The sequence below is a fragment of the Mustela nigripes genome, chromosome 13, assembly GCF_022355385.1.
Source record: "Mustela nigripes isolate SB6536 chromosome 13, MUSNIG.SB6536, whole genome shotgun sequence".
NCBI classification, from domain to species: Eukaryota; Metazoa; Chordata; class Mammalia; order Carnivora; family Mustelidae; genus Mustela; species Mustela nigripes.
In genome coordinates this window covers 115,760,877-115,788,542 of record NC_081569.1, presented here as the reverse complement: position 1 = coordinate 115,788,542, position 27,666 = coordinate 115,760,877, and the positions used below count along the sequence as shown (strand labels likewise).

The window sequence follows — 27,666 nt, the reverse complement described above, 5'->3', positions numbered from 1 at the left end:
GAACTTGAGTCAGCTATGATGCCCAAAGTGTAATCCATAAAATAAAAACTGATAAATTAGACTTCACCAAAATTAAAAACTCTGATCTTCAAGAGATATTCTTAAGAGATGAAAAATACAAGAAATACAAGGAAAAAACTATTTGTAGATCATATATCTGATAAGGGACTTGGATCCAAAGTAATTAACAAGCTTGCAAAAAATTTGCATAGGTAATTCAAACAGCAAATAAGCACAAAAAATGTTCAATGTCATTAGTTATTAGGGAATTGCAAATTAAAATTATTAAATGTCTCTATGCAGCTATTAGAATAGCTAAAATTACACACACACACGCGCGTGCACACACATACACCCTTATACATATTAAGTGCTGGTATGGGTTCAGATAACCTGTTGGTGAAAATGCAGAATGATACAGCTACTTTGGAAAATAGTTTGACAATTTCTTATAAAGTTAAACTTACACTTATCATATAACACAGCAACCCTACTACTTGGTATTAGCCAAACACAAAAAAAATTATGTTTACAAAAGAACCTTTATGCTTGTAGCAGCTTTAATCAAAATAGCTAAAAATTGTAAAAATCCAAATGCCCGTCAATAAAATTAACTCTTGTATACCCATACAACGGAGTACTATCCAGGAAGAAAATGGAAGAAATTACAACATAGAGAAATCTCAGATTCATTACGCTAAGTGAAAGAAGCCAGATTCAAAAGGCTGCATTTTCCATGATTCCACGTATATGAATATGTTCACCAGAATAGGCAAACACGACAGGAAAAGAAAATAGATCCACAGCGATGGGGGGCTTGGACAATGGGGAGATGTTGACCATGGGTGGGATAATGTTGGGTACTAGAGCAGTTCTGTATCTTGACTTGTAGTGATTACACAAGTGTACACATTTGTGCAAACTTACAGAACTAGATGCTTTTTCAAAAAGGGTACATTTTACTGAATGCAAATTATACCTTAATTAAAATGTTAAAAAAGGACAAATTATGAGATGTAAATCAAAGAGGAACTCTTTTTACTTTCAACAGTTTAAGCTGTCAAACTTCAGGCTGCTTTCGGCACTTCCTAGCTATCACTGCACTTCCCTATGGCTCCATGGGTCTCAGTTGAATCATTTGAAATGGACACGATAGGGGCATCTGGGTGGTACAGTTGGTTAAGTGATCAACTTGATTTTGGCTCAGGTTATGATCTCAGGGTCGTGGGATCAAGCCCTGTGTCGGGCTCCGAGCTCAACACAGTCTGCTTGGGACTCTCTCCCTCTTCTCTGCCTTTCCCTACCATCTCTCAAATAAATAAATAAATCTTAAAAAAAAAAAAAGAAGAAGAAGAATAAAGAAAAGAAAATGGGCATAATAATTGTACCTAGCACATAGTGAGGGATAGATTAGTTAGTATAGGTAAAGTGTTTAGAATAGTGATGAACCTGCTAGTTCTACTACTATGATGATTATTTTGTTACCTCTGTGGGTGATGTGTCCTCAACTACCCTTCCCAAGATGTCATGCTTACATAATACTTTAATTCATGCCAGAGCAGTAGATAAGATATGATTAAGGAAGAAAAAAATATGAAATATCAAGTATGGTCTCCTTCCCCCTGAACATATTTTTTCCTGATTTCTAGCTTATTACTAATTAGGCAGTCCTCTCCTATTATATTGTGAGCTCAAATATATTTATTTATACTCACTCCAGGGAGTTGTGTCAAGAGAGGCAGAGCTCATGTGGTGTCTTTCCATATGAAATACTTAAGTTCTCAGATCACCATTATTCCTGTCTGGGTGACCCTAGAATCACTGCATTTCTGAAATCATAGTTTATTACTAGAAGGAGCAAAAATAACAAGTGATCTTCATTTTTTCAGTTCTCAAACTCATGTCAATATTATGCCAAGGAGCTAGAACATTCCATCCTAATATTGATGAGAGTTAAGTTAGATTTTAAAAAAATAAAAGGAGTACAATTTTCAGGTGAGTTCTTTGAAAAAAATATCACCAAGTTTCCAATAGATTAATTTGGAAAAAATTAAGATGAATACAGACAAATGTGTTGGTCTGATTCATATTAGATATTACAGCAATGAGGCTGCTTTTGCAGATTTTTTCTTTGATACTTCCTCATATGGAAACTTTTCTATCCTCCCTTTCTTACTTTAACCACCCCCCACATTTACTCTGAAAGACACACAATCCCATATGCCCTTTAACTACTCCTGTACCTAGAGGGGTTGTTCGGTAGGATCCCCATTGTCCTGGTCCCTTCCCATTTGACTGGTACACAGGTGGGTGCTGGATCAACACTAGGCCCATTAAAGATACTCTCCTGGGAATCTGGAATTGGACTGGCTCCTAGGAAATATATACTTTCAAAAATTGACTAGCAGTGAGGCAGCATGGAGAGCTAGTCAGCAGAGAGAGAAAAATAAAAGTAGATTTATAGAAAACACAAAATGAGAAATAAGGTGAAAGTCTTGATGGTTGTCCATATCTTAATCTTAATTTCTTCCTATAACCTGGTTGCATTTTTATCTTTGGGCTTCATGACAAAAACAAATATCTTTTTTTTTTTTTTTTTTTTTTGCCGTGAAGAAACCAAGTTGGTTTCCACTTTTTGCACCCATCATATTAAAATAATATGCCCTCCATCATTTTTAAGCTATGAAAATGTATTTCATGCCTCAAGATCTACTAGCTCAGTCCACTAGCTCTGTACTTATAACTCCTGGAATTTTATTTTCCTCCTTTTTCCATATGGGTATTTATAGTAACATATAAAGCTATGCCACCGCATAACACATATAGTAGATTCCATAGTAAATAATATGTTTCCTATTACAGACTACTTTAAGGTAACCTATTAGTAAGTGAATTTCTCCATACTACAACTTCTGGGTTATTTCTAGAAAATGAGTTTACTTAAATAAAGAACAGTATAAATGTTATGTGTGTTAAACCAATCTATCTATAATAGAATTGCCAGATAAAATATAGGAACCCCAGTTAATTTGAATTTTAGATGAGCTACAATGGTTTTTATTATGTATGTCCCAACTATGACATGAGTCACTTACATGGAATAGTAAATAATTTTTAATATAAATGTTTTTTATTTGCTACTTTTGGCAACCCAGACCCATGAGTAAAAAAATTAGTTCAGATCACTCTTACCTGTATTTTTTGTAATGTTTTCTCTGGGAATACTGATCAACCAGTAAGCTCGATCACTGAACTTGAATAAAGAAGACATCAGAATATAGTGTTTGATAATGTCAATGGCAACACTTACTTTGTTATATCCCACCTTATCTTTAAAAGTAAAAATTAAATTAAAACATCTAATGCATATACCCTTTACCCAGAAATTTCACTGTTCAGAATTTATCCTACATTATACTCACATATTTGTGAAATAAAATGAATTCAAGAATATTTTTCATCATTGCCTGTAATAGTAGAAGACTGGAAATAACTAAAATGTTAATTGATAATGTAAAATTCTATAAAGTGGCATACTATGCAACCGTGCTCAGGTAGCATAAAACTGAGGCGTTACTGGCTTGATGTGTCAGAGAACAGAGCGTGGTGTAGACAGAGAATTGGGGGATTTAAGGGGAAAATCCCAGGGTCAAAGGAACTGCAAGAGAGGTGAGCTCAGAGTTAATTATAAATTTCCCCAAATCCTGTGGCAACACATGTACAGAGGAGACCAATAAAGGCCATGTTAAAAAAAAAACCAACAAACAAAAACAACAACAACCACCATGAAAGTTAAAAAATTGAGCAGAGATAACAGCTGCTGAAACATAGACAAGACAGTTTACAGTTTGTGTCAAGGCAAGAAAGAGCCTTTTACTCCACAACCAACAATTCCCCCCCCCAGCAAAATCTCATAAGAACATAACAGAATCCAGAATTGCTACAGCTTCTTATCTTAAATGTCTAATTTTAACCAAAATGATATGACATGAAAAGAAAGAGAAACATGTAACTGATAAAAAAAAAAAAAAGTTAGATGACAAACTGACCCAGAGTGAGTCCAAAGAGCAGACGGAGACTTCAAAGCAGCTTCTACAAATATGTGCATAGGCTTAAAGAAAATGTCTTAGTGAAAGAATGGATAGGGAATCCCAGTACATAAATGAAAAATATAACAATAAAACAAGGTGAAAATAATGAGGCAAAAAGTTTAATAATGAAATAAAATATTTACTAGATGAGCAAATTGGAGATGGTAAAACAATCAATGAATTTAGAGATACAGCAGTTGAAATTATTCTATCTGAACAACGGGAGAAATGATTAAAGAAAAATGACCAGAGCCTTAGATATCTCCAGGACCATATTGTATGTTCTAAAATGTACATAATAGAGTTCCAATAAGAAAAGAGACAGAGAAAAGAGCAGAATTTTTTTTTAGAGAAATAGTGGCTAAAGACTTTACAAATTTGATAAACTTATAATCTAAGAAGTCCAGAGAAACCCAATCTGGGTAAATACAAAGAGGAACTCTTAGAAGCATGCAGAGGAAAATGGCATGTAGCATACGGGGGACAATAATACAATTAATAGGGGTGCCTGGGTGGCTCAGTGGGTGCCTTCAGCTCAGGTCATGGTTCCAGGGTCCTGGGATAGAGCCCTGCATTGGGCCCTCTGCTCAGCGGGGAACCTGCTTCCCCCCTCCCCCCTCCGCTGTCCTCTCTAGTTACTTGTGATGTCTGTCTGTCGAATAAATAAATAAAATCTTAAAAAAAATACAATTAATAGTTGACTTCTCATTCAGAAACAATGGTGTCAGTTCACATATTCAAAATGCAGAATAATGTACTCAAAATGTTGGAAGTAAATGGAAGTCAACCAGAAATTCTGTATCTGACAAAAATATCATTAAAAAAATCAAAGTGACCACTATTAGAATTCATAAATGAGTTCAGTAAGGTTGTTGGATACAAGATCAATATATAAAAATTAATTGTATTACTACACACTTGCAAAGAATAATCTGAAGGTGAGATTAAGGAAGCAATTCCCTCTACAGCAGAATAAAAAAGAGGGGCACATATGTGACTCAGTCAGTTAAGTGTCTACCTTCAGCTCAGGTCATGGACCCAGGGTCCTGGGATCAAGTCCTGCATTGTTCTCCCTGCTTAGGGGGGAGCCTGCTTCTCTCTCTCCTTCTCCCTGCCACTCCCCCTGCTTGTGCTCTCTCTGTCTGTCAAATAAATAAATAAAATCTTTTGAAAAAATAATACAAAAGAATAAAACATTAGGAATAAAATTAACAAAAGAATTATAAAACTACAAAGTATCATTGTAAGAAAATTTAAAAAATCTAAATAAATAGAAAAACATCCTATATTCATGGATGGACAGATAATATTATTAAAATGGTAATACCACCCAAATTTATCTATAGATTCAACACAATCTCTATCCGAATTCCAGCAGGCTTCTTTGTAAATATTGACAAGCTTATCCTAAAATTCATATGGAAGCTAGCAAATTCATGTAAAGACTAGCAAAAACAACCTTGAAAAGGAATAACAAAGTTGGAGGACTTGTGCTTCCTATTTAAAAACTTACTACAAAACAACAGTATCAAGACAACATTGAACTGGCTAGGATAGATATGGATCAATTCAATAGAATTGAGAATCCAGAAATAAACCCTCACCTTTACTGTCAACTGATTTTCAACAAAGGTGCCAAAACAATTTAGTAGGGAAAGAACAAGAGTATTTTCAACAAATGGTGCTAAGACAGATGTCCACATACAAAAGTAGGCATATGGATCCCAACCTCACACCACACACAAAAATGAACTCAAAATGGATCAAAGACCTGCATGTAAAAAGTAAAACTATGAACCTCTTAAGAGAAAACAGAGAGGGTAAATCTCTGTGACATTGGACTAGGCAATGGCTTCCTACATGACACCAAAGAACAAGGTCAACAACAATGAAATGTGTAATTAGGCTTCATCAAAATAACTTTTGTGCAAGGAAAAAGACAACTCAGAAAATGGGAAAAACATTTGCCAATCATGTGTCTGCTAGGGGATTCGTACTGAGAATATAAAGACAAGAATAAAAAGACCACCCAATTAAAAATGGACAAAGAATTTAAATAGATAGCTCCACACAGAAGATATTCAAATAGACAATAAACATGTGGGAAAAAATGCCAAACATCATTAATCATCAGGGAATTGCAAATCCAAACCAAACAAGATAGCTCTTCACATCCACTGGGATGACTATTATCACCAAACGCTGACAATAACACCTGTGGGTGAGGATGTGGAGAAATTTGAACCCTAATACAATGTTGGTGGGAAGGTAAAAGAGTGCAACCACTCTGGAAAACAGCCTGGCAGTTACCAGACTGTTACCCTAGGACCTGCCAACTCGATTTCCCAGGTAGGCACCCAAGAGAGATTAAAAAAAAAAAAAAACCATATTTCCACACAAAGATTTGTGCACAGATATTCATAGCACCATGATTCATCGTAGCCCCAAAGTGGAAACAACCTAAATGTTTAGCCACTGACAAATGGATAAACAAATCATGGTGTTGTTACCATGGAATGTGATCTGACAATAAAAAGAAATGAAGTCCTGACACGTTCCTCCACGTGGACGAAACGTGCAGAGGTCACGCTAACTGAAGGGAAGCCCACAGAGAGCGACGTGTTGTAGGATTTCATTTCTCTGAGACGTTCTTAATAAGCAACTCCAGAGAGACCCACGCAGTGTAGTGTTGTCTACATCTGAGAGCAGAATCTGGACGGGGGAGTGACTGTTAATGGGGATGGGCTGTCTTTTCACGGTCATGAAATGTTCTAAAATTAGATAGTAGTGATGCTGGCGCACTCTGTGACTATATTAAATTGCATTTGATTGTGCATTTTAAATAGGTGAACTGTATGGTATGCAAATTATATCTTAATAAAAATACATTTTTTGTTATCCCCCCAAATGAGAGTGAAATAAAGATATTTTCGAGGGGATAAAACTCCCAGAGAATTCATCGCCCACAGACCTGCTAAAAAACCGTATATATTTTTTTCCTTAACTTCTTAAGAACTAGCGCTTGCTTCAGCAGCACACAAGCTAATTTCTTAAAAACTATTTAAAGCAAAAAGTGTAACATTGTATTGTTAGGTTTAAAACATATAGAGATGTGCTATTATGGAGGAGTTGTTTTTGAAAAAAACACATCCTATAAGAGAGAGTATGCTTCTTATTAATAATATCAAAGAATAAAATAAAATATTATTACCAAAGTTAAATTGAAGTGGAAGATGCCTGTATATGTACTATTTATAATTCCCAAACTCGGAGCAAGTCCTCCTGATGTGAACACACCTAGAAATTCCTTCGACGTAAGCTCACTTTCAGATTGGAAAGAGCACTCGATTTTCTTTGGGAAAGAGGGGAAAAAAAAAAAAGTAATGACAATTTGATGGAGAGAAGCATATTCTACATTAATTTAAAAGTGAGGGATAGCTATGAAAATAGATGCTGCCAAAGACTGCTATCTGCAGTAATTCTCGTCTCTGGGCAGTGGCGGGGGGAGGAATCTCTTTTGAAAAAGCACATTTCTAGAACTCAGTCATCTTTCATGCCAGTGTCATAACAGATTTCCAATTCATTAATCTAATAATCTTCGTTGTCCAAAAATGGACATATAGTTATTACATTTAATAAATATAGAAGCCATCTGCCATCATATGTAGAAATCCCTCTTTGATTTTATTTTATTTTATTTTATTTTGTCTTATTTTATTTTTCTCCTGTTATTCTGTCTTTCATCCATTTATTTTACAAGTGCCAGGTACTGAATCTAAGAGGGGAGGCTCAGTCCTCCTCCACGAATCTTAAGTACTTATTTTATAGAAGATCAAATGTCATCATGAACATAAAACACTCTGAAAATGCCTGACACACATAAACATTTTATAAATGTTAGGCATCATTTCTACTAATATCACTTCTAGAACTACTATATCACAACCATCCAAAATGTAGGTAAGTTACAGTTAATTCTCTATTTAAGAGGACAAAACTAGGGATGATCAGGGTTAGGTATCCTGCCCGAAGGCACACAGACCGTGTGTGTCTGTGCATAGCTCCAAGATCTGACCCCAGCTTGGAAGGTCTCTCTTCCTCTAAAGCCCATCTTTCTCCATGATATGTAATCACAAAGAGGAAAGGTATTTTTGACTCAAACGGCATGCACTTCACAACAGTTGTGAGTATAAAAGTAAATATATGTTTGGCATATCAAGAAGGAACGGGAAACTAAGTCAAAAAGACTTTGGGGGGGCACCTGGGTGGCTCAGTGGGTTAAAGCCTCTGCCTTCAGCTCAGGTCATGATCCCAAGGTCCTGGGATCGAGCCCCACATAGGGCTCTCTGCTCTTCTGCTCTCTTCCTCCTCTCTCTCTGCCTGCCTCTCTGCCTACTTGTGATCTCTGTCAGATAAATAAATAAAATCTTAAAAAAAAAAAAAAAAGACTTTGGGGGAAAATATATTTGTCCTTTTTTTTATTATATTCATCGGAGATTTTCAAGCAATCTGTATGTTTTTTCTGAGCTTACTCTTTTGTTAGCATTTGCAGGATGTCTATCTTAATAGTACATTTTATTTTACTTGGGGAGTTATGTGTGTTTAAATGCCTTTATATGAGCTGAAGAAATAAAATTATCCCTATCCCAATGACAACTGCAATGTGGTACTCATTATAAAAGGGAAAGATTCTTTCTTTGGGTCATATGAAGTAAATTTCTCTAACAGGCTACATCTGTCAAACTTCCAAAGGACAAATCAGATCCATAAAAAATAAAGATCATTACAACAAACCAAACCTTTTAAAAAGGGCAAGGGATGTATCTAAAAAAATAAAAAATAAAGCAAAACCACCCAGGCTGTTTAATGGCTAAATGCAGTATTTTACCTGATCCAAGCGGAATGGAATGAAAAAAGATTATTATTTACATAGGATTTTACCTCTCCAAGTCTGAACATAGTAGAAGGTATTTGAAAAGAGTATGGTGCTACTGGTTTTCAATGTGGAGTTAAAAAGACTGTAAGGGGTTGTTGCATACTATTAGGGGACCTTACCAAGTCATCTGAGGAAAGATACAACTTGATTATTTCTTTCTTTTGGGGGAACCCTTGGTTATCACACATAAAGTGTTTCTCCATATCACCTAAATGATACAAAAAATACACATATTTTAGGTCACTGATAGAAGAACTTCCATTAAAAGAATCATATTTTTTAAAGTGACAAAATAATTTTAAAAGAGTAAGAATTATAATTCTATATTTTAAATTCAGTATTGAACAAAAACCAGTTCTTGACTCATTTCTAATATTTTTTAAAGTTTCCAACAAATTTCATTATCCAGATGCAAAGTCAATAAGAACTTTTTTTTACTTTACATGGTTCTGAAAGATATATATTAAACATTCCATCCAAGAAAAATAGAATACACATTTTCCTCAAGTGCACACAGAAGTATCCCCCGGCTAAATCACCCAAAAAGAGACATAACAAATATAAAATCTAAGAAGACTGAAATCATAACAAGTACATTTTCTGGCTACAATGGTACAAAACTACTGATCAATGATAAAACAAAGCTGGAAATTCTGCAATGTATATATTAAATAGTTCTTGATTCTTAAAGTCCTTGGTGAGCACAGAAAAGGAACAAGGGTTAGAGACTGAAGAGAGAATTTGTATTTTAATAGAGAGCTATTGATAGGAAAGTGACTACTCTCCCAAAAGGTTGGAGAAGGGGTTGGGAGGAAGATCCCTTCTCCTTATCTTGATCAGAAGTGAATCTCTGTAGAAAGCAGAGTCGGATCCTGTGGGGTTTTATCCATTCTGTCAATCTCCATCTCCATGACTTTAGGCTAAAGCCCAAATTCCAGCCAGATATGCAAGTAATTCTATGACATGAACCAGTTTCCTATCTTTCTAACATAGTTTACTTCTTCTATACCTTCATCCTGGCCAAACTGAAATCCTTACTGCTCCCCTCACATTATATGATTACCTATTTCCATGACTTTACCATCACTTACCCTGATGTTGTCTTTGTAAATTCCTCTCCCCCACAAATGCATAGACACAGATTACTCGTTTTGGGGACCTAGACTGATTGCCCTCTTTTGTGCAAAGCTTTCCCTGACCACCTCCTCAGGTGGAAGTAAATGCTCCCTTCTCTGAAATCTCATAAATTGACCTGTGACTCTCCAATCTGAGATTATACCCATCTCTGTATTATATATTCCCCAGTAGAACCTAGGACTCAACGTTATCCTTGAGTTATCCCAGGACTCAAGCATTTCTGCAACACACCTGTGAATAGAAGATAGCCCGAATCCTTCTCTTCCTTAGTCAGTCAACAATTGTTTTAATTAAGCATCTACTATGTTCTAGCAGGTCTAGTCCAAAATGCTAGAAAATCTAGACAATATGCACACATGGAGGTGAACTGCCTTGTCTTATTCCTTTTACAAAGCATTTCCACTGTAAAAGTCCTACTGGGTAATTTAATCAATGTATTACTTTCAGAAAACTGTCTTCAGCCTCAATCTCTCTTATAATTCAGTTTACAGCTCATACCAGATGTAACCATGTAGGAAAAAGCAAAACAAAAAAAACCCAAAAAACAAAACACTATTTAAATTATTAAATAATTCAAGTTTTTCAAATATGAAATGCTCCTTCAGCTTGAAATATTCTAATACTTATAAGTGATGAAACTCCATATCTAAGGTGTCTATGTATACAACTTATTAACAATAGGTTCATGGCAATATTAGAAACCTCTGGACAAAAACACAATAAATAATACCTGGGAAAAATTGAAAGACAACGTAAAGAAGTACCAAAAAATATATTTTAATTGTTAGTGAGGAAGGGAATAAAGAACTCCTACAAGAAAAAAGAGAGTCTAAGAGTCTGAAACTTACCTTTATTATATATTATTCCTGATGAAAAATCAAGTATGTTCAGAAGTAAAATTATAATACATAAAAGTAGCAATCCCATCTATTGAAAGAAATAAGAATTATTTCTGTTCAATCACTTTGAACATATTTTTAGTTTCTTTTTGACAAACAACTACATAGTAAAGAAGTCATCTATTCCTTTAAGTTAAAATTATTTCCTTTTTTTGTGACAATGTAACAGTTGACAAAGCTCTACATTTACTTCCCACTTGGTATTAAGGACATTTATAAATATCACTATTGCAAACTAAAGAGCTCTGGCTCTGGTTTTTCTTCAGTGTGGACAACTGTTGGGAGGTGTGATCAATTCTACAGCTGTGTAAAACAGAGCCTGACTTGAAAAAGACTGAGGACAGTAGACCTGTACCTCGATCAGACATTTTGCCTGCATTCATTTTGAGAGAGATGAATGCACATGGGTCCTGAGCCTCCCTGCGTGTTCTCCCCATGTGCCAAGCATGCAAAGTCCTGGATACATTTTTTTACCCAGGCCTTTTCTCAGAGTTGTGTTTGTGGCAAGAAACCTTGAGGGATGAAGGGGACCTGGGTGGCTCAGTCAGTTAAGAGTCTAACTTTGGCCCAGGTCATGATCTTGGAGTTCTGGGATTGAGCCCCATGTCCAGCTGTCCGCTCAGCAGGGAGTCTGCATCTCCCTCTCCTTCTGTCCCTCCCACTGCTTATATTCTCTCTCCAATAAATAAAATAAAATCTTTTAAAAAATCCTTGAGAGATGAGGTAACATCTCCCTTGGATAAGAGGAGCGTAAATCTGGTAAATCTCCCAAGCTCAGTGTTCTTCCCCTATAATTCACCTCACTGTGTGTGTAAGCAAGCCTCTTTGACAGGCTGGAATGTGTTCCCCTAAAAATTGATCTGTTGAAGTCCTAACCCCCAGTACTCAGAATGTGGTCATATTTGGAGATAGGGTCTTTACAAAAGTGGTAAGTTAAAATGAAAATTAGGGTGGGCCCTGATCCAATGTGACTGGGGTCCTTATAAGAAAAGGAGATTTGGGCACAGACAAGTGCAAAGGGGAGACGATGTGAAGACACAGGGAGAAGATGACTAAGGAAAGAGGCCTGGAATGCATCCTTTTTTCTCTGTCCTCAGAAGGAACCAACCCTGCTAGCTCTTTGAACTCAGACTTTAAGCGTCCAGGAGTGTGAATCAATAAACTTCTGTTGTTTAAGCCACCCAGCCTGCAGTATTTTGCTCTTGTAACCCTACTAAGCTAATGCAGCTTTCCTGATGGATAGCTGCTCCATGGCATTGGGGGGACATGGGGAACTGGGGTGAGCAGCATGCTGAAACTCTGGCTACTGCTTTTGCTGTGAGTGATTAAGTCCTTTGTCTCTGACCTAGGAGTTCTTGTCTCTTTTGCCAGCATCCAAGAAACAGTAACAGACTGACTTGCCAGATGTAGGTGAAGCATAATCCAGATGCTGCGGGGCTCCTGACAACTACTGAGTAAATTCAACTTAACTGATGTTGTTCCTCTCTCAAAATGGCTTTGCTTGATTCAATACATTTAGCCAACAACATAAAGCTCATTCATTGGATTTTTAAATTGGTCATCTTCAGCACATGGTCAGGGAAGAACTATGGTGTCTTTTTTTTTCTTTTTTTGGTCTCCTAAGAAAACAGTTTTCACAAGGTAAGACTAAACAAAAGTAGGGTAAACTGTATGAGCATGGTGCTATGCTCAATTACATTTTTGGTGCGAGAACGAATTTAACCTTAATTGGAGAAGTCATCACAGTCAAGCTGAAAATAGTGCCTTTGCCAGGAAAATCTTGTATTAGTTCACTAAACATTCACATTAAATGACATAACACCATTATAAGAACCCATCACTTTTTCTCATCCCTAAAAAAAATGGATCTAAATGCATTTGTGCTCTAGGGCTCCAGGATGGATGACTTATTTTTACATTATCCTTAGAGCTGTTTGAGTTCAGTTCTCATGAATACATACAAAAAGATCTCTAATTTCACTTGAGTGGATTTGGTTGTATCTCTCTTCAACCCAAGAACTTAAAAACCTACTTTAAAAGGCTTTTAAGTGCTTTTATTAAGGGCAGGAAACCTGAGAGAGCATAACTGAAGGGAGAGACAGCTAAGGAAGGATGTTTGGGCTCTCTGTGGATCTGCTAGTAGCTACACATTCCCTGCTTCTAGTAATTCAGCCCATATTCATTCTTTTTTCATTTAGACATGGAAAACACTTTAGAGTTAATATATGAGACCCGAAGTTACATGTCGAAAGTCCATCACTAGCTAGTAACAGAGCCAGGCTTACACCAAGATCTCCCAATTCAAAAGATTTAGGCAGCTGACTAGGATGCCACAAAATGAACATTCAAAAACAAAGATATGAAGGATTTGAGTAGACTTGACCTCTCACCAAAACTGCTTACTGTGTCCCCCACAATTCTCTTGCATACTTTCATTAGTCTCATGTTCCACTTCTTCAGTATCACAAGTTTGCTCAATTTTGTACCACCTGCTTTCAACAACCAACCATCTCCTGGTTAGAGAGGAGGCACTGACTGTGGCCTAAGATTGGCTCTGTCCATTAGGATGTTTGATCTTTGGACAATTACTTAACTTCTTCATTCAGTAAAATAGGGATAACAGCTACTTCACGGTGTCGTTGTGAGAACTGAACGAGTAACATACTTTAGACATCTAACAGCTGCTTTACATAGACTCAGCAATTGATAAATACTAGCTCTGAATCCATGTCTTGATGAACTGAAGCAGCGGCTTTATCCTCACCCCATTCCTTACTCACTCTATTAGCAGTAAAATTACCTCCAGTTACCCATCCCATTTAATAATGATGAATTCTATATAATGGCCAGATGTAAGTCACATATCTGGGTATTTCTATTCTCTAGCACCAAAAAAAAAAAAAAAATACTGAGAATTGCCCCCAAAGAAGGAACCTACGTTTTCGACCATCTGATTCATTTTTAGTCACTCTGTTATAGACTAGTGATTACATTATCAATAGGTACTATAGCAGGGCCCTTACTTTAATATTTCTTACTGTGATTGCCTCCAATAGAATGACCGACTAGTTGCACTTTTCTTTTTCGTATTTTCCCAAGCTTTCTTCCATCCAGGCTGCGAAAGAAGACCAAGGTCTGAGGTTTCAGTTTACTGGCTTAGTAGTCCACTAACTTTGGTAACAGCCAATCAGCTGCTACCAAGTACAGAAGCAGGCTTAGAAAATCTAAAGGGTAGGCAGTTGGAATTTCCAATTAACTGCCTCCTCCAGAGTACCAAAGGTCATTTTCTCTAAAAATCTAAGAGGTGGCGTTTCTCCAAACCTACCATCTCTAATACATCTGCCAGGAAGGCTCAGAAACCTACATATGACTATTTTCAAAATCCAAAAATCCTCAGTGGGACTACTGAGTGTCTGAGAAAAAACATAAATGCTAAAAAGAAATGCCAACTACATACCATGTGGTCTAAGGGAAGAAAAGCTGTTAAAGAGAGCTTCCTAACTGTGTCTTCAAGGAAGATTGGGACTTTAGAAAATTAAAGAAGACCTTGTTGACAGGGTAAGCAGGATAAGTAAACCCACAAAGTCCAAGGATGAGAACGAGCCGTGTATGTGTGGGAATCAGCAAGACCAAGTGATCTGCCAGTCTGTTCTCTGTGAATGTCCCTTGTCTGGTTGATTAAATCTACTTAGTCTGCCCTGTGTGACTTACTAAGCACCCTGACAAGGCATGAATGGTCACGGGAGCTAGCAATTTCTTTAATAATGATGATAAAACCTGTCTTACACTTATGCTCTCCTGCAGACATCCTTTCAAAAGGCCATGTAGAATCTGCTAGTGTGTGGGTTTCATCTATTCCTGGAAGAGCCTATAGAAGAAACACTTTCCTTAGGGTGCCTGGATGGCTCAGTCGGTTGAGTGTTCAACTCTTGGTTTTGGCTCAGATCATGATCCCAGTGTCCTGGAATTGACCTCCAGTTCAGGCTCTGTGCTCAACGCAGAGTCTGCTTGAGACTCTATCTCTCTCTCTCTTCCTCTGTCTCTCTACAACCCCGTGCGCGCACACACACACACACACACACACACACACGCATTCTAATAAGTGAATGAATCTTAACAAAACAAAACACTTTTCTCTTACCTTTTCTTGTGACCTTGACCTAAAGAAGAAAGTTATTCCTCAATCTAGAATCATGTGCATAACTCAACAAAATGCTTTTTCTGTAATAGAAAGTCATTAGAAAACTGGGCTCCTTTTTGTTGCTGGTTTCTGACGACAGAAGGTGATGAAGCTTTCTTCTGGAAGCAAGCTGTAATTTCTGGTCTCTGTAGCAACTCTGTGGTAAGCTGCTTCCCTGGACTGCATCAAAATAGGAACGTCTGAGCAGGGTTGTATACGCTGATGGCCCTCAAGAAATTTATGAAGCAGGTGACATCGCCCTCTTTGGCCCCAGCAACACCTTTGTTTCCTTTCCCTGTTTGTCCCCATGTAAAGCTTCCTCCCCCCTCCCCCATTGAGTAATGCTTTCCTTCCCTAGAACATAAGCATCTGCTTCAGTCAGACTTACTGATGAATTAACTTTGAGGTGAATGAGTGCCAAGAGAACTCCCAGGCAGGTGATTTACCCATAGCGCAATGATAGATGTTCTTCCCCCAAAACACAAGTCAGGGGGTGCCTGGGTGGCTCAGTGGTTAAAGCCTCTGCCTTTGGCTCAGGTCATGGTCCCGGGGTCCTGGGATCAAGCCTCACATCAGACTCTCTGCTCAGCAGGGAGCCTGCCTCCTCCTCCTCTCTCTGCCTGCCTCTCTGCCTACTTGTGATCTCTCTCTGTCAAATAAATAAAAATCTTTAAAAAAAAAAAAAAAACCATAAGTCAGGCACCGCGTATCTAGTTAGGAGGTTTGGGAACCAGGGAAGGTGTTAGTTAGAAGAAGGATCACTATTTTTTTTCTTCGCAAATTTTTTTTCTGACTATAAAAGTGCTCATAATGCAAAATTGGAAAAATACAAACAAATACAGGGAAATTAATTACGTATAAACCAACAGTCAGGGCACCTGGGTGGCTGAGTGGGTTAAAGCCTCTGCCTTCGGCTCGGGTCATGATCCCAGGGTCCTGGGATCGAGTCCCACATCGGGCTCTCTACTCAGTGGGGAGTCTGCTTCTCATCTCTTTCTGCCTGCCTCTCTGCCTACTTGTGATCTCTGTCAAATAAATAAATTAATTAACAATTAAAAATAAATAAACCAACAGTCAGAAGCACTGCTAACATTTTGACATATTTATTCAGTCTGTTCCCTACACATTTATAACTTCATGTAGGATCCTTCTGTATGCAGCTTTTTAGTCATTGTTATGCTGACTGTTCTCTCAGAAGTAATTCAAGTATCCTCTCAGAAGTTTTCACGATTATGTATCCAAAATAACTACACAAAATTTATTTAAACATAAGACATTCTGCTTTTTTATATATTTTTCTGTTATGTATAATATGGTAATAAATGGTCTCAAACAAAAATCTGGCCCTACATTCAAAATGTTTTCTTAAGATATGAATATACTGAAAATTCCTGATACAGGTTGGCAAACTGCTTTCCCAGAAAATGCAGCTTAGAATGAAATATAATCTATAATAATTGGGTAGGCAAAAAAGTATCTCAATGTTACAAGATGGTGATATTTTATCATTTATTCTTAATTTATTTTCTGGAATACGTCTACAAAAATAAATTTTCCTTCAACAACCATCTGGTTACTCAGAAGTACAATTCCTAAGTAAAGGTGAATTAAATGCCTCATTCCTTCACTTACCAGTTTGAAAATAATGACTTGATTTTCCAGCATCTTCACAGAAGCAATCATTAAGGTTTGTTCTTAGTGTCAATATGAACGCAAAGGATTTGATATAAATATTTGAGGATTTTTTACAACTGAATTTCCCCGTATATTGTCCCCCACAAATCACAGAAATATGGAGAATTAATAAAACAACCTTAGAGCAAATAAGAAATAGAGATTACTAACAATTTCAATTTGCATATAAGTAGGAAAAGCAACATCTAAAACCAGAAGAACTGGGGCACCTGGGTGGCTCAATCAATTAAATGTCAAACTCTTGATTTTGACGCAGGTCATGATCTCCGGGTCATGAGATCAAGCCCAGCAGCAGGTTCTGCTCTTGGCACAGTCTGCTTGACATTCTCTCTCTCTCTCTCTCCCCCTCTACACTTTCACCTGCTATGTGCACTCTGTCTCTCTCTAAAATAAATAAATCTTTAAAACCAGAAGAACTGGACTGAGTCCACACCAGAAATATTCAGGTAGAGACTTCATGGAAAAGAACAAAGAGCAGCAGGAGTTTGCACAGTTAGAATACAGAAAATGTCACTAACAGAGTCCCACCAAAGAGAGGGGGTAAACTAAGCACAGGTTAGAGCACTGGTAGGTTAGAGCACTGGCTTGAAAGTCTTCATGCAGTTTTAGGAGAACAGCATTGTGAAGAATAGGTTAGATGCCTTGGGAGGTGGAGGAATCTCTTGGATGTGTGATGGTGAAGAGAAAAAACAAAGCAAGGGAAATTAATGGTCTTACAGAAATAAAAGAGAACCACAAAATTGGGAAACACACTGACCCTACCCCCAAAATTTCCACCTACTTCAAAACTGAACATCACTAAAACAACAAAAGAGGATGCTTTTGATAACGAAATCTACTTAGACACTCAACTCACACCCCCTCCTTGAGGCTGGTCCAGATAAAATACGATGTTTGACAATGAACACAAAGTGGCAGGCAACATCATACAAAGCTCTTAGAAGACAGAACATGGGAATTCAAACATTTCAGCAGATGAAAATATTCTCCCTGCCAAAAGCAACAAACAAACAAGAAGTAGAAAGGAGAGAAAACTGTAACAGAACACTCTAACCAGAATTAAAATGTTAAAACAAGAATATGCACGTAAAAACAAAAATCACCTTGAGTAATAGGTTTGAAATAACCCAAAATAGAAACAGAGGGAAAAAAACCTGGATGGTGTCAAAGGAGAGTTGACCAAACTCAGGAAATGGAAAAAAAAAAAAGACAAAATAATCTCAGAAATGTAATAAGGGTCACAGAGACGAGGAAGGAAAACTATCAAGAGAACAAAACCAAAAATTTTAAAAGGTAAAATCATTGGGAAAAAAGTAATACATATGGATAATGGGCAAAGAAAATTCAGCATCTTTCAAAGCAAAAGAAAGGCACAAATATACAGACTGAAATATCAACATGAAAAATCAAAACAGGCTCATATCTGGCACACGTGATGAAATTTCAGAACAAGGATAAAGATGCTTAAAAACGTCTGGAGAGCAGCTCCTTCTCCCTCCTCCCTGCCCTAGCCCTCCCTGCCAGTGGCTCCCTTCCAGGCTCACTGCCAGCTGCCTCTTGCTGCGGATCCGGGTGTCCTTGGCCACCTGCCATCCAGATGGGGCAGTCCATGATGAGCACATCAGGGAGACTGAAAGTGGAGGAAGAAGCTGTGGAGTACATGAATTTATCTTTATCAGAAAAGAATCTGGAACCGGAGTGCATGCTGATCTCCCATTGACTTCTGTACTATTATTGTACCCCATCAAAGGGAAGTAGGGTTTGGTTAAAATTCAAATCAGGAACTTGTCCAATGATCACAGCATCCTCTAACACCAACAACTGTCTAGGCTTCCTTAGAAGAAGTCACCTAACAATTGGATGATTCAACAAGATGGTCCCAAGAAAGTATCTTTGGAGGCAGCTGGATTTTTATCAGCCACTGGAGTGTTTATTAAAAAACAAAAACTGGAAGACATTGGGAGATGGAGAGGAGAATTTGTAAGGGCCTATTCAGCCAGAGTGGCCCCACCCCGGTTGAGCTGCCATTTTGTTGTAAAACTTAAATTGACTCTGCACTCTCCCCCACCCCACCCCCAGCAGGGGAACTTACTTAAAAACAAGTCCGGGAAACCAGTCCCAGGTAACAAAGTCCAAATACAAGGGTGGGTCTGGCCAGGTGGAGATATTCAATCAGTGGGGGTGCATACTGTCTCCTAGCTACCAAGGAGTATGGGCCCCGCCCTTTGGACACCTTTTGGGCGCCAATTCTAACCAAGGTGATAGGCTGGTTCAAATGTCTACTAGGGTAAATTGTAATTCAATTGGTCACCTAGCATGATTGTACAGCTTTCTCTGTGTGTTACAATTTCGTTGGCCACCTGTGTGTGGCCAGGCCCAGCCACATGGCCTTTGCTCTATAAAGGTTAGTCTGTGAAACAGAGAGGGGCTGTCCTTTCTTGTAAGAGGTGGGCCCTGAACATTCGGTTTAATTCTTGATGCTTGGCATGAAATAAAGCTTTGCTTGACCTTTGCTTTGCATCAGCCTCGCTCCTTTAATCATGGACCCATTATTGGGGGACCCAACAAAGTGAGTTGGGGGAAATCAGAGGGGGAGATGAACCATGAGAGACTGTGGACTCTGAGAAACAAACTGAGGGTTTGGGAGGGGAGGGGGTTAGGGGGTTAGATAAGCCTGGTGGTGGCTATTATGGAGGGCATGCATTGCATGGAGCACTGGTGTGGTGCATAAACAATGGATTTTGGAACACTGGAAAAAATTAAATTAAAAAAGACAACAACCAAAAACAAAAACCTTTGAGAGACATTCCCACTACAAGGGCTGGCATAAGTCCTATAACCAGTACTGGATGATGGAAGAGACAGAGAAATGCCTTCAAGGTCCTACAGGAAAAAGAAATGATTTTTCAACCTAAAATTCTATAATCCATCACACAAAGAAGTATCAGAACAGAATGAAGACATTTTTACTCAAGCGGAGTATAATGAACATGTCACATTTTACTCAACGGCAATCCCACCAGTCTTTGCTAATAATAATTTGATACTTTTGGGCACTCATGGACTCTGTATAGTCTAATGGGACCACTAATCCAGATTCCCTGCCTTTCCATAGCCAGGAGGCAAGTATGTGACCCACACCAGAAAATAAAACGCAATAAAACAAAAGAAGCAGGTGCTCCTTTCTTGGACTGGAAATCAGTGCAGCACAAGAAGACTGACAATAGTGAAAGTCTATTCCCAAGCAAACAAGCAAGCTAGAGGAGCACTTTTTGCGTTACCTTCCCTTGACCTACCTGATACTCTTCTTTTTCTTAAGCCCGAGGCTCCTTGAGTCTATGAGCACCCTCTTATCCTTCCAATAAATTCCATTTTGGGTAAGGGGTGAGTCTATCTACTTCAGTATATAACTGACACAGCCAGGACTCAGAGATTTATACCCCTGCCTCATTCTTAGAAGTTGTTTGAGGACATACTTGAGGAAAACAAAAGACATGGATCCAGAAAGCATGGAATCAGTCCAGAAGAATGGTGAAAGGTGAGTCCTGGGATGACAAGTGGGCAGAAAGCCAGGAGGGTGAGTAGTCCAGACTGGAAAAGGATCACAGAGGTCTCCAGATTGGGGGGGGAAAAAAAAAAAGAAAGAAAGGAACCCCATGAAGTATAAAGTATGACTAAGAAGGTAGAAAGCTTGCAGATATTAAAGGCACACTATTCTTATCTTTCATAATAAATGGCAATCGAACGAATGTGTGTGCACGGACACATAGGTATATATGCCTATTTACACAGACATATGCAGACAGAGCAGTAGATATCTAACAGCCTGACAGTCGGATAGATACAATTTCCTGCTCATTTGGTTTCTCTGGTTGAACTCTGATAGCAGTCATAATAATGTAAATGCCATTTCTTGGTTTCCACCATTTAAACTCAACTTACTGACAAAGCATAGTGTGGCAAATAAAGAAACAGAGAAATTAGCCTATTTTGGAAGATTATGGAGCTGGAGGGGATAATCATTGGAAGAACACAGACACTGTTAAAAGATGATGCCCCTGGAGAAGGGGGTTATGATGAGACAGCCTGCAACTGTGGTCTTTCATCATCAGTGTTTCAGTACTACCTTGCCACCGCATGCTCGTGGCTCTCCAAATAAAAGAAAGTGAGCATTTGGGCAGCTTTCAAAAAATATACATTCTCCTCCCCACTGCAGACAACATGTATTGGTAAAGACCAGGACCCCTGTGGTTACATTTCCTCTCATTCTTATGCTTGTGGTCACTGTTAATCTGTGTAACGGTTTTTCTCATTTGTTTTATAACTGTGTTACTTTTAAAAGTTACTTAGCCTCTGGATCCCTCAGTTTCCTTATCTGAAAAATGGGGATAATCATGCTATTTATCTGACACAGTATATGAGTGTGTGTGTATAGACCCATTCCCTTTCCCTTACTTAAAGTGGTTTCCTAGACACCCTGTTATGCCTTCTATTTTTAAGCCTGACGATCCATCTTGGAGCTGTCCTATTCTTTTGTAGTGGCTGCTTTTTGTTTCGTCACTTGGGTCCACATACTTTATAAAACCAGCCACTGTTGATAGTTCGGTCATTTCCAATCTTTTTCTATTACAAAGAATCTTCCTGTCCATGTGTCATTTCATATCATTTCACATATGTAAGGATAGCGGAAAATACATTTCTGAGAGTGCAACTGTTCAGTTAAAGGAAACGTACTCTTAGAATTTTACTACTATCCAGCAGGCCATCACAGCTGCTGTGGAAATGCACACTGGAGCCCAGCCTGAGTACTAGTCGCCAACTAAGTGCTATCATGTTGCGGAAAAGATCACATTGTCATTGCATTTGCACGTCTCATATTGCATTCTTCCCTTTTTTCTAAACTGTCATAGGTTTTGCCCATTTTTTTCCTGGACAATTGAGTCTGTTTTTCTTACTGAGTTAAAATCATTTTTATATGTTAAGGGAATCAGCCCTTTGTGAGGTTAAATTATTAAAAATTCCGCCATCTATCCATTGTCTTTTGATTTCTTTTTATGGAGACATGATTTTTTTTTTTCTTGTTGTTAAGTAAGTGGATTTTCTTGTTGATCTTCTGGTAATTCATGGCTTCATTTTTTTCTTAATGTGACTTTTTGATTCATCTGGAAATCATCTTGGTATGATCTCTGCAGTAGGGATCCAACTTTCTTTTGCAGATGGCTACTCAGTTGTCCCAACACTATTTACTGAATAATCCCTTTTTTCTCCACTGTCTTGAAAAAAAAGACTTTTATTTAATTGTTGTGTATATTTGGGTCTGTGTCTGGGTTCTCTAGTCTGCTCCTCTGAATTGTTGATTCACTCATGTTCCAGTAGTTCATTATTATTACTGCAGAACACATTCTTATTTTTTGTACAGTTAGTACTCTTTCATTAATCTCTTTTCAGAATTCTTCTGGTAATTATTCCTTCTTTGTCCACATGATTTCTAGAATCAGTTCATCCCAAACAAAAAACAAAAACAAAAACACCGTGTTGGGGCACCTGGGTGGCTCAGTGGGTTGATCCTCTGCCTTCAGCTCAGGGCATGATCTCAGGGTCCTGGGATCGAGTCCCGAGTCAGGCTCTCTGCTTGGCGGGGAGCCTGCTTCCCTTCCTCTCTCTCTGCCTGCCTCTCTGCCTGCTTGTGATCTCTGTCAAATAAGTAAATAAAATCCTAAACAACAACAACAACAACAACAACAACAAAACCCTGTTGCAGTCAGATCAACCAAAGGAGAGTTGACATTATGCAGATGTTAAAATTTCTGATCTGAATGTGGCAATGCCTTTACGTTTAAGTCTCTTTTTTGTTCTCTCCATGGCATTTTATGATTTTCTTCACGTGGATTCTTCATATTTCGTGCTAAGTCAACTTCTTTCTATCTTTTCCAACCCTCTGCAACGGTATCATTTCTTCCGTTGCTGCTTCTGTTTCTTGTTTGAATATATAAAGTTCTATTTCTGTGCTTTTTGTCTTTCAGAATCTTTTCTGAATTATCCCACCACTTGGCCTTTTAGTTGATTCCTGGGGTCTACAAATATTGGTTTAATCTCCTTCATTTGCTTTTTCGTATATTTATTACTTAAATTCAATTGATTAACATATAATGTAGTATTCATTTCAAAGGTAGAGTTGAGGGATTCATCCGTCCTTTATAACACACAATACTTATTCCATCACGTGCCCTCCTTAATGCCCATCACCCAGTTACCCCATGTCCCCACCCCCTTCTCCTCCAGCAACCCTCAGTTTGTTTCCTATGATTAATCTCCTTTGAAATGTTTATTGTTTACCGTTTATTTCTACTTCAGTCTAATTGCCATGGCACATACCTCCAGAACAAAGATAACGATAATGGATTGGTCCTTATCTCACTCCTGGTTATAATAGGAATGCTTCTAGGGCTTCTTTACTAGGCATGATACACCCATTAGCTTTCTGCAGGTTGTGGTTTTTGGATTCTACAGTTGCTGACTTGTTACCATCATTCAGTTTGGATGGGCTCTGTTTCTCTCAGTTCATTACACCCTCACCTACTGATTTTATTTTATTGTTTTTTAATAATTATTTATTATTATTATATTTTATTTAAATTCAGCTGGTAAAGATACAGTGTAATATTAGTTTCAGGTTACAAATAGTGATTCCACACTGCTGTACAACATCTGGTGCTCATCACAGCCAGTGCACGCCTTAATCCCTATCTCCTATTTCACCCATTCCCCCACCCACTTCCCATCCGATAACCATTAGTCTGTTCTCTAGACTTAAGAGTCCACTTCTTGGGGCACCTGGGTGACTCAGTTGGTTAAGGATCTGACTCTTTCAGCTCAGATCATGAACTCAGGGTCATGGAATTGAGCCCCATGGTGGGCTCCTTGCTCTGCCCACTGAATCTCTGCTGAAGAGTCTGTCCCTCTCCCTCTGCCCCTCCCACTGCTCTCTCTCTCAAATAAATTTAAAAATATTTTTGTAAAAAAAGAGTCCAATTCTTCCTTTGCTTCTCTTTTTTTCCACTTTGCTAGCTTTATTTCTTAAATGCCACATATGAGTGAAATCATATGGTATTTCTTTCTCTAATTTATTTCGGTTAGCACAATACTCTCTAGCTCCATCCATGTCATTGCAAATGGCGAGATTTCATTCTTTTTTATGGCTGAGTAATATCTCATTGTGGGGTGTGTGTGTGTACTATATGTATATGCCCCACATCTTTATTCATTCATCAGTCAATAGGCACTGAGGCTGTTTCCATAATAATTTTTTCCTACTGATTTCAAATCCAGACTCTCAGAGAGGGAAGAGGCTTGATGGAGAGTCAGGAGCTATAAGGGATGGTGGTGGTATATAAGAAGACCCTGAGACAGACCACTGACATCAGGACCTGAGTTGAAACCAGGACTTGGACGCTTAACCAACTAAGTCTCCCAAGCACTCTAAACTGAGTGAATTTTATAGATGGGGGAGGACCCCTGGGCTCCTGGAGTCAATATTCAGACTACAACAGGACTATTAGGAAATTTACTGGGGAAATATATCTCTAGTAATTTCTAGACCTTCTAAATCAATTTATCTCCAGTTCTTAAAAAGAACTTAAAAATAGGTTAAAAAAAAAGAGAGAGAGAGAGAGAAAGATAGCTCATCTACAAAGAAATAATTAGAGATTCATTCTGAACACCTATAAATCCAACAGGAGATTGAAGAGAAGAAGAGCAACAATTCTAGAAACAGAAAATTGACCACATTCTGAAAGGTAGGACCGGCATAGAAGTGTATCCAAAGGGATGGGAAGATAGACCATGGGGGGAGGGGCTGGCTCCCAGCAAGCAGCAGAGCAACGGAGCACAAAATCAGGACTTTTAAAAGTCTGCTCCACTGAGGGACATCTCTCCAGAGGCTAAACCGGGGTGAAGCCCACACGGGGACAGCATGGCCTCAGATCCCATGGGGTCATAGAAGGATCAGGGGTGTCTGAGTGTCGCAGAGCTCACAGGTATTAGAGCGGGGAAGCCGGCTACAGAGACAGAGCCAAGGAGTGAGCTCTCAACTCGGGGTTACCTTGAACCGTAATCCATGGCACAGGCCACTGCTCCATGAGTGGGGTCCCCACAAGATCCGGGGAGAACCCCCTGGAAGAGCTCAGGGATCTGCGGGGTTCGGAGACTCCAGGCAGAGCTGTGTGCCAGAGACAGAGATGCTTGTTCACAGGCTGCTCGGAGCACAGCCAAAGGCCAGGGAGATGGGAATGATTGAGCGCTCTGCTTTTCTCTGAGGGCGCACTGAGGAGTGGGGCCCCCAGCTCTTGGCTCCTCCGGGTTGGAGATAGAGAGGCTGCCATTTTCATTCCCATCTTCCAGAACTCTACGGAAAGCATTCAGGGAACAAAAGCTCTGGAAAGTGAACCCAAGTGGATTACTCAGCCCGGCCCCTGGTAAGGGCGTTGCAATTCCGCCTCCAGCAAAGACACTTGAGAACCACTACAACAGGCCCCTCCCCCAGAAGATCAACAAGAAATCCAGCCAAGACCAAGTTCACTTACCAAAGAGAACAGAAGAATTCTAGAGGAGGAGAAGCAAAGCATGGAATGCGTGGCTTTTCTCCCCATGATTCTTTAGTTTTGCAAAGTTAATTAATTTTTTAAATTTTATTTTTTTCTTCTGCTAATTTTTTTAACCTTTACCCTTTCCTCTTTTAACGTTTTTTAACTAGTTTATCTTAACAATACCTTTCATTAAAAATTCTTTTTTGAACATTCATTATTGTACTCATATTTTATCCTTCATTGTATCCAACTTTATTTTTTGTATACACATAGGGCTTTTTCTTCTAAAAATTTGGGGTACAAGTTCTTCTAATAGATCAAAAGATACCATAAATCTAGCACCAGGCTTGTTCTAGTCTCCAGCCTGAGCTAATTCTCTCCACTTTCTTTTTCTTTATTCTCCCAACCAACTTATCAACTCTTTTTTCAGAAATTTAAAGAAAAAATCTTTTTTTTTATCTTTATAGTCATATTCCATCCCTTCATTGGGTTTACCCTTATATATGTTTTTCATTCTTTAAAATTTGGGGAGGTAGTTTCTTTTAAGAGACCAAGACACTCCCAAAATTAAGTGGGTGACCCTGTTCTAGTCACCTGTCTAATATGTAATATATTTTCTTTTTTATATTTTTTCTTTATTTCTTTTCTTTTTAAACTTTTTTTCCTGAACTTCTTTTTACCCCCTTTCTTCCCCCCATGATTTGGGGTCTCTTCTAATTTGGTTAAAGCACATTTTCCTAGGGTCTTTTCCACCCTTTTGGTATTTTATTTGCTCCTTCATATATTCTTATCTAGACAAAATGACAAGGTGGAAAAACTCACCACAAAAAAAAAAAAAAAAAAAAAAAAAAAAAAAGAACAAGAGGCAGTACCAAAGGCTAGGGATCTAATCAATATGGACATTGGTAATATGTCAGATCTAGAGTTCAGAATGATGATTCTCAAGGTCCTAGCCAAGCTAGGAGGCTATAAAAGGCACGAAAGATATTAAATATCTTCCAGAGAAATAAAAGCCCTTTCTGGAGAAATAAAAGAACTAAAATCTAACAAAGTTGAAATAAAAAAAGCTATTAATGAGGTGTAATAAAAAATGGAGGCTCTTACTGCTAGGATAAATGAGGCAGAAGAGAGAATTAGTGATATAGAAAACCAAATGATAGAGAATAAAGAAGCTGAGCAAAAGAGAGACAACTACTGGACCAGAAGGGGAGAATTCGAGAGATAAGTGACCCATGAGATGAAACAACATTAGGATAATTGGGATTCCAGAAAAAGAGAGAGGGGAGCAGAAGGTATACTGGAGAGAATTGTAGAGAATTTCCCTAATATGGCAAAGGGAACAAACAACAAAATCCAGGAAGTATAGAGAACCCCCCTCAAAATCAATAAGAATAGGTCCACACCTCATCACCTAATAGTAAAATTTACAAGTCTTAGCGACAAAGAGAAAATCCTGAAAGCATCCTGGGACAAGAAGTCTGTAACATACAATGGCAAAAATATTAGATGGGCAGTAGACTTATCCACAGAGACTTGGCAGGCCAGAAAGAACTGGCATGGTATATTCAGAGGACTAAATGAGAAAAACATGAAGCAGAGAATACTATATCCAGCTAGGCTATCATTGAAAATAGAAGGAAAGATAAAAAGCTTCCAGGACAAATAGAAACTGAAGGAATTTGCAAACACCAAACCAGCTCTATAGGAAATATTAAAAGGGGTCTTCTAATCAAAGAGAGACCCTAAAAGTAGTAGATCAGAAAGGAACAGAGACAATATACAGTAACAGTCACCTTACAGGCAATACAATGACACTAAATTCATATCTTTCTATAGTTACCCTGAATGTAAATGGGCTAAATGCCCCAATCAAAAGACATGGGGTATCAGAAGGGATTAAAAAAAAAAAACCATCAATATGCTGCCTACAAGAAACTCATTTTAGACCTAAAGACACCTCCAGATTTAAAGTGAGGGGGTGGAAAACAATTTACCATGCTAATGGACATCAAAAGAAAGCTGGGGTGGCAATCCTTATATCAGATCAATTAGATTTTAAGCTGAAGACTATAATAAGAGATAAGGGAGGGCACTATATCATACTCAAAGGGTCTGTCCAACAAGAAAATCTAACAACTTTAAA

The 27,666-nt window shown here is 38.2% G+C and overlaps 1 protein-coding gene across 1 annotated transcript in view; it reads right to left on the bottom strand.

The window, feature by feature from the left end:
• CATSPERB (cation channel sperm associated auxiliary subunit beta) overlaps window positions 1-21,771 on the bottom strand; it is a 127,994-nt gene extending 106,223 nt beyond the window's left edge. Inside the window, 2 exon segments of the mRNA XM_059372153.1 lie at window positions 18,483-18,587; window positions 21,673-21,771. Of these exon segments, the coding sequence (XP_059228136.1) occupies window positions 18,483-18,587; window positions 21,673-21,771 (204 nt within the window).
• Between the last annotated feature and the right edge of the window lie 5,895 nt (window positions 21,772-27,666).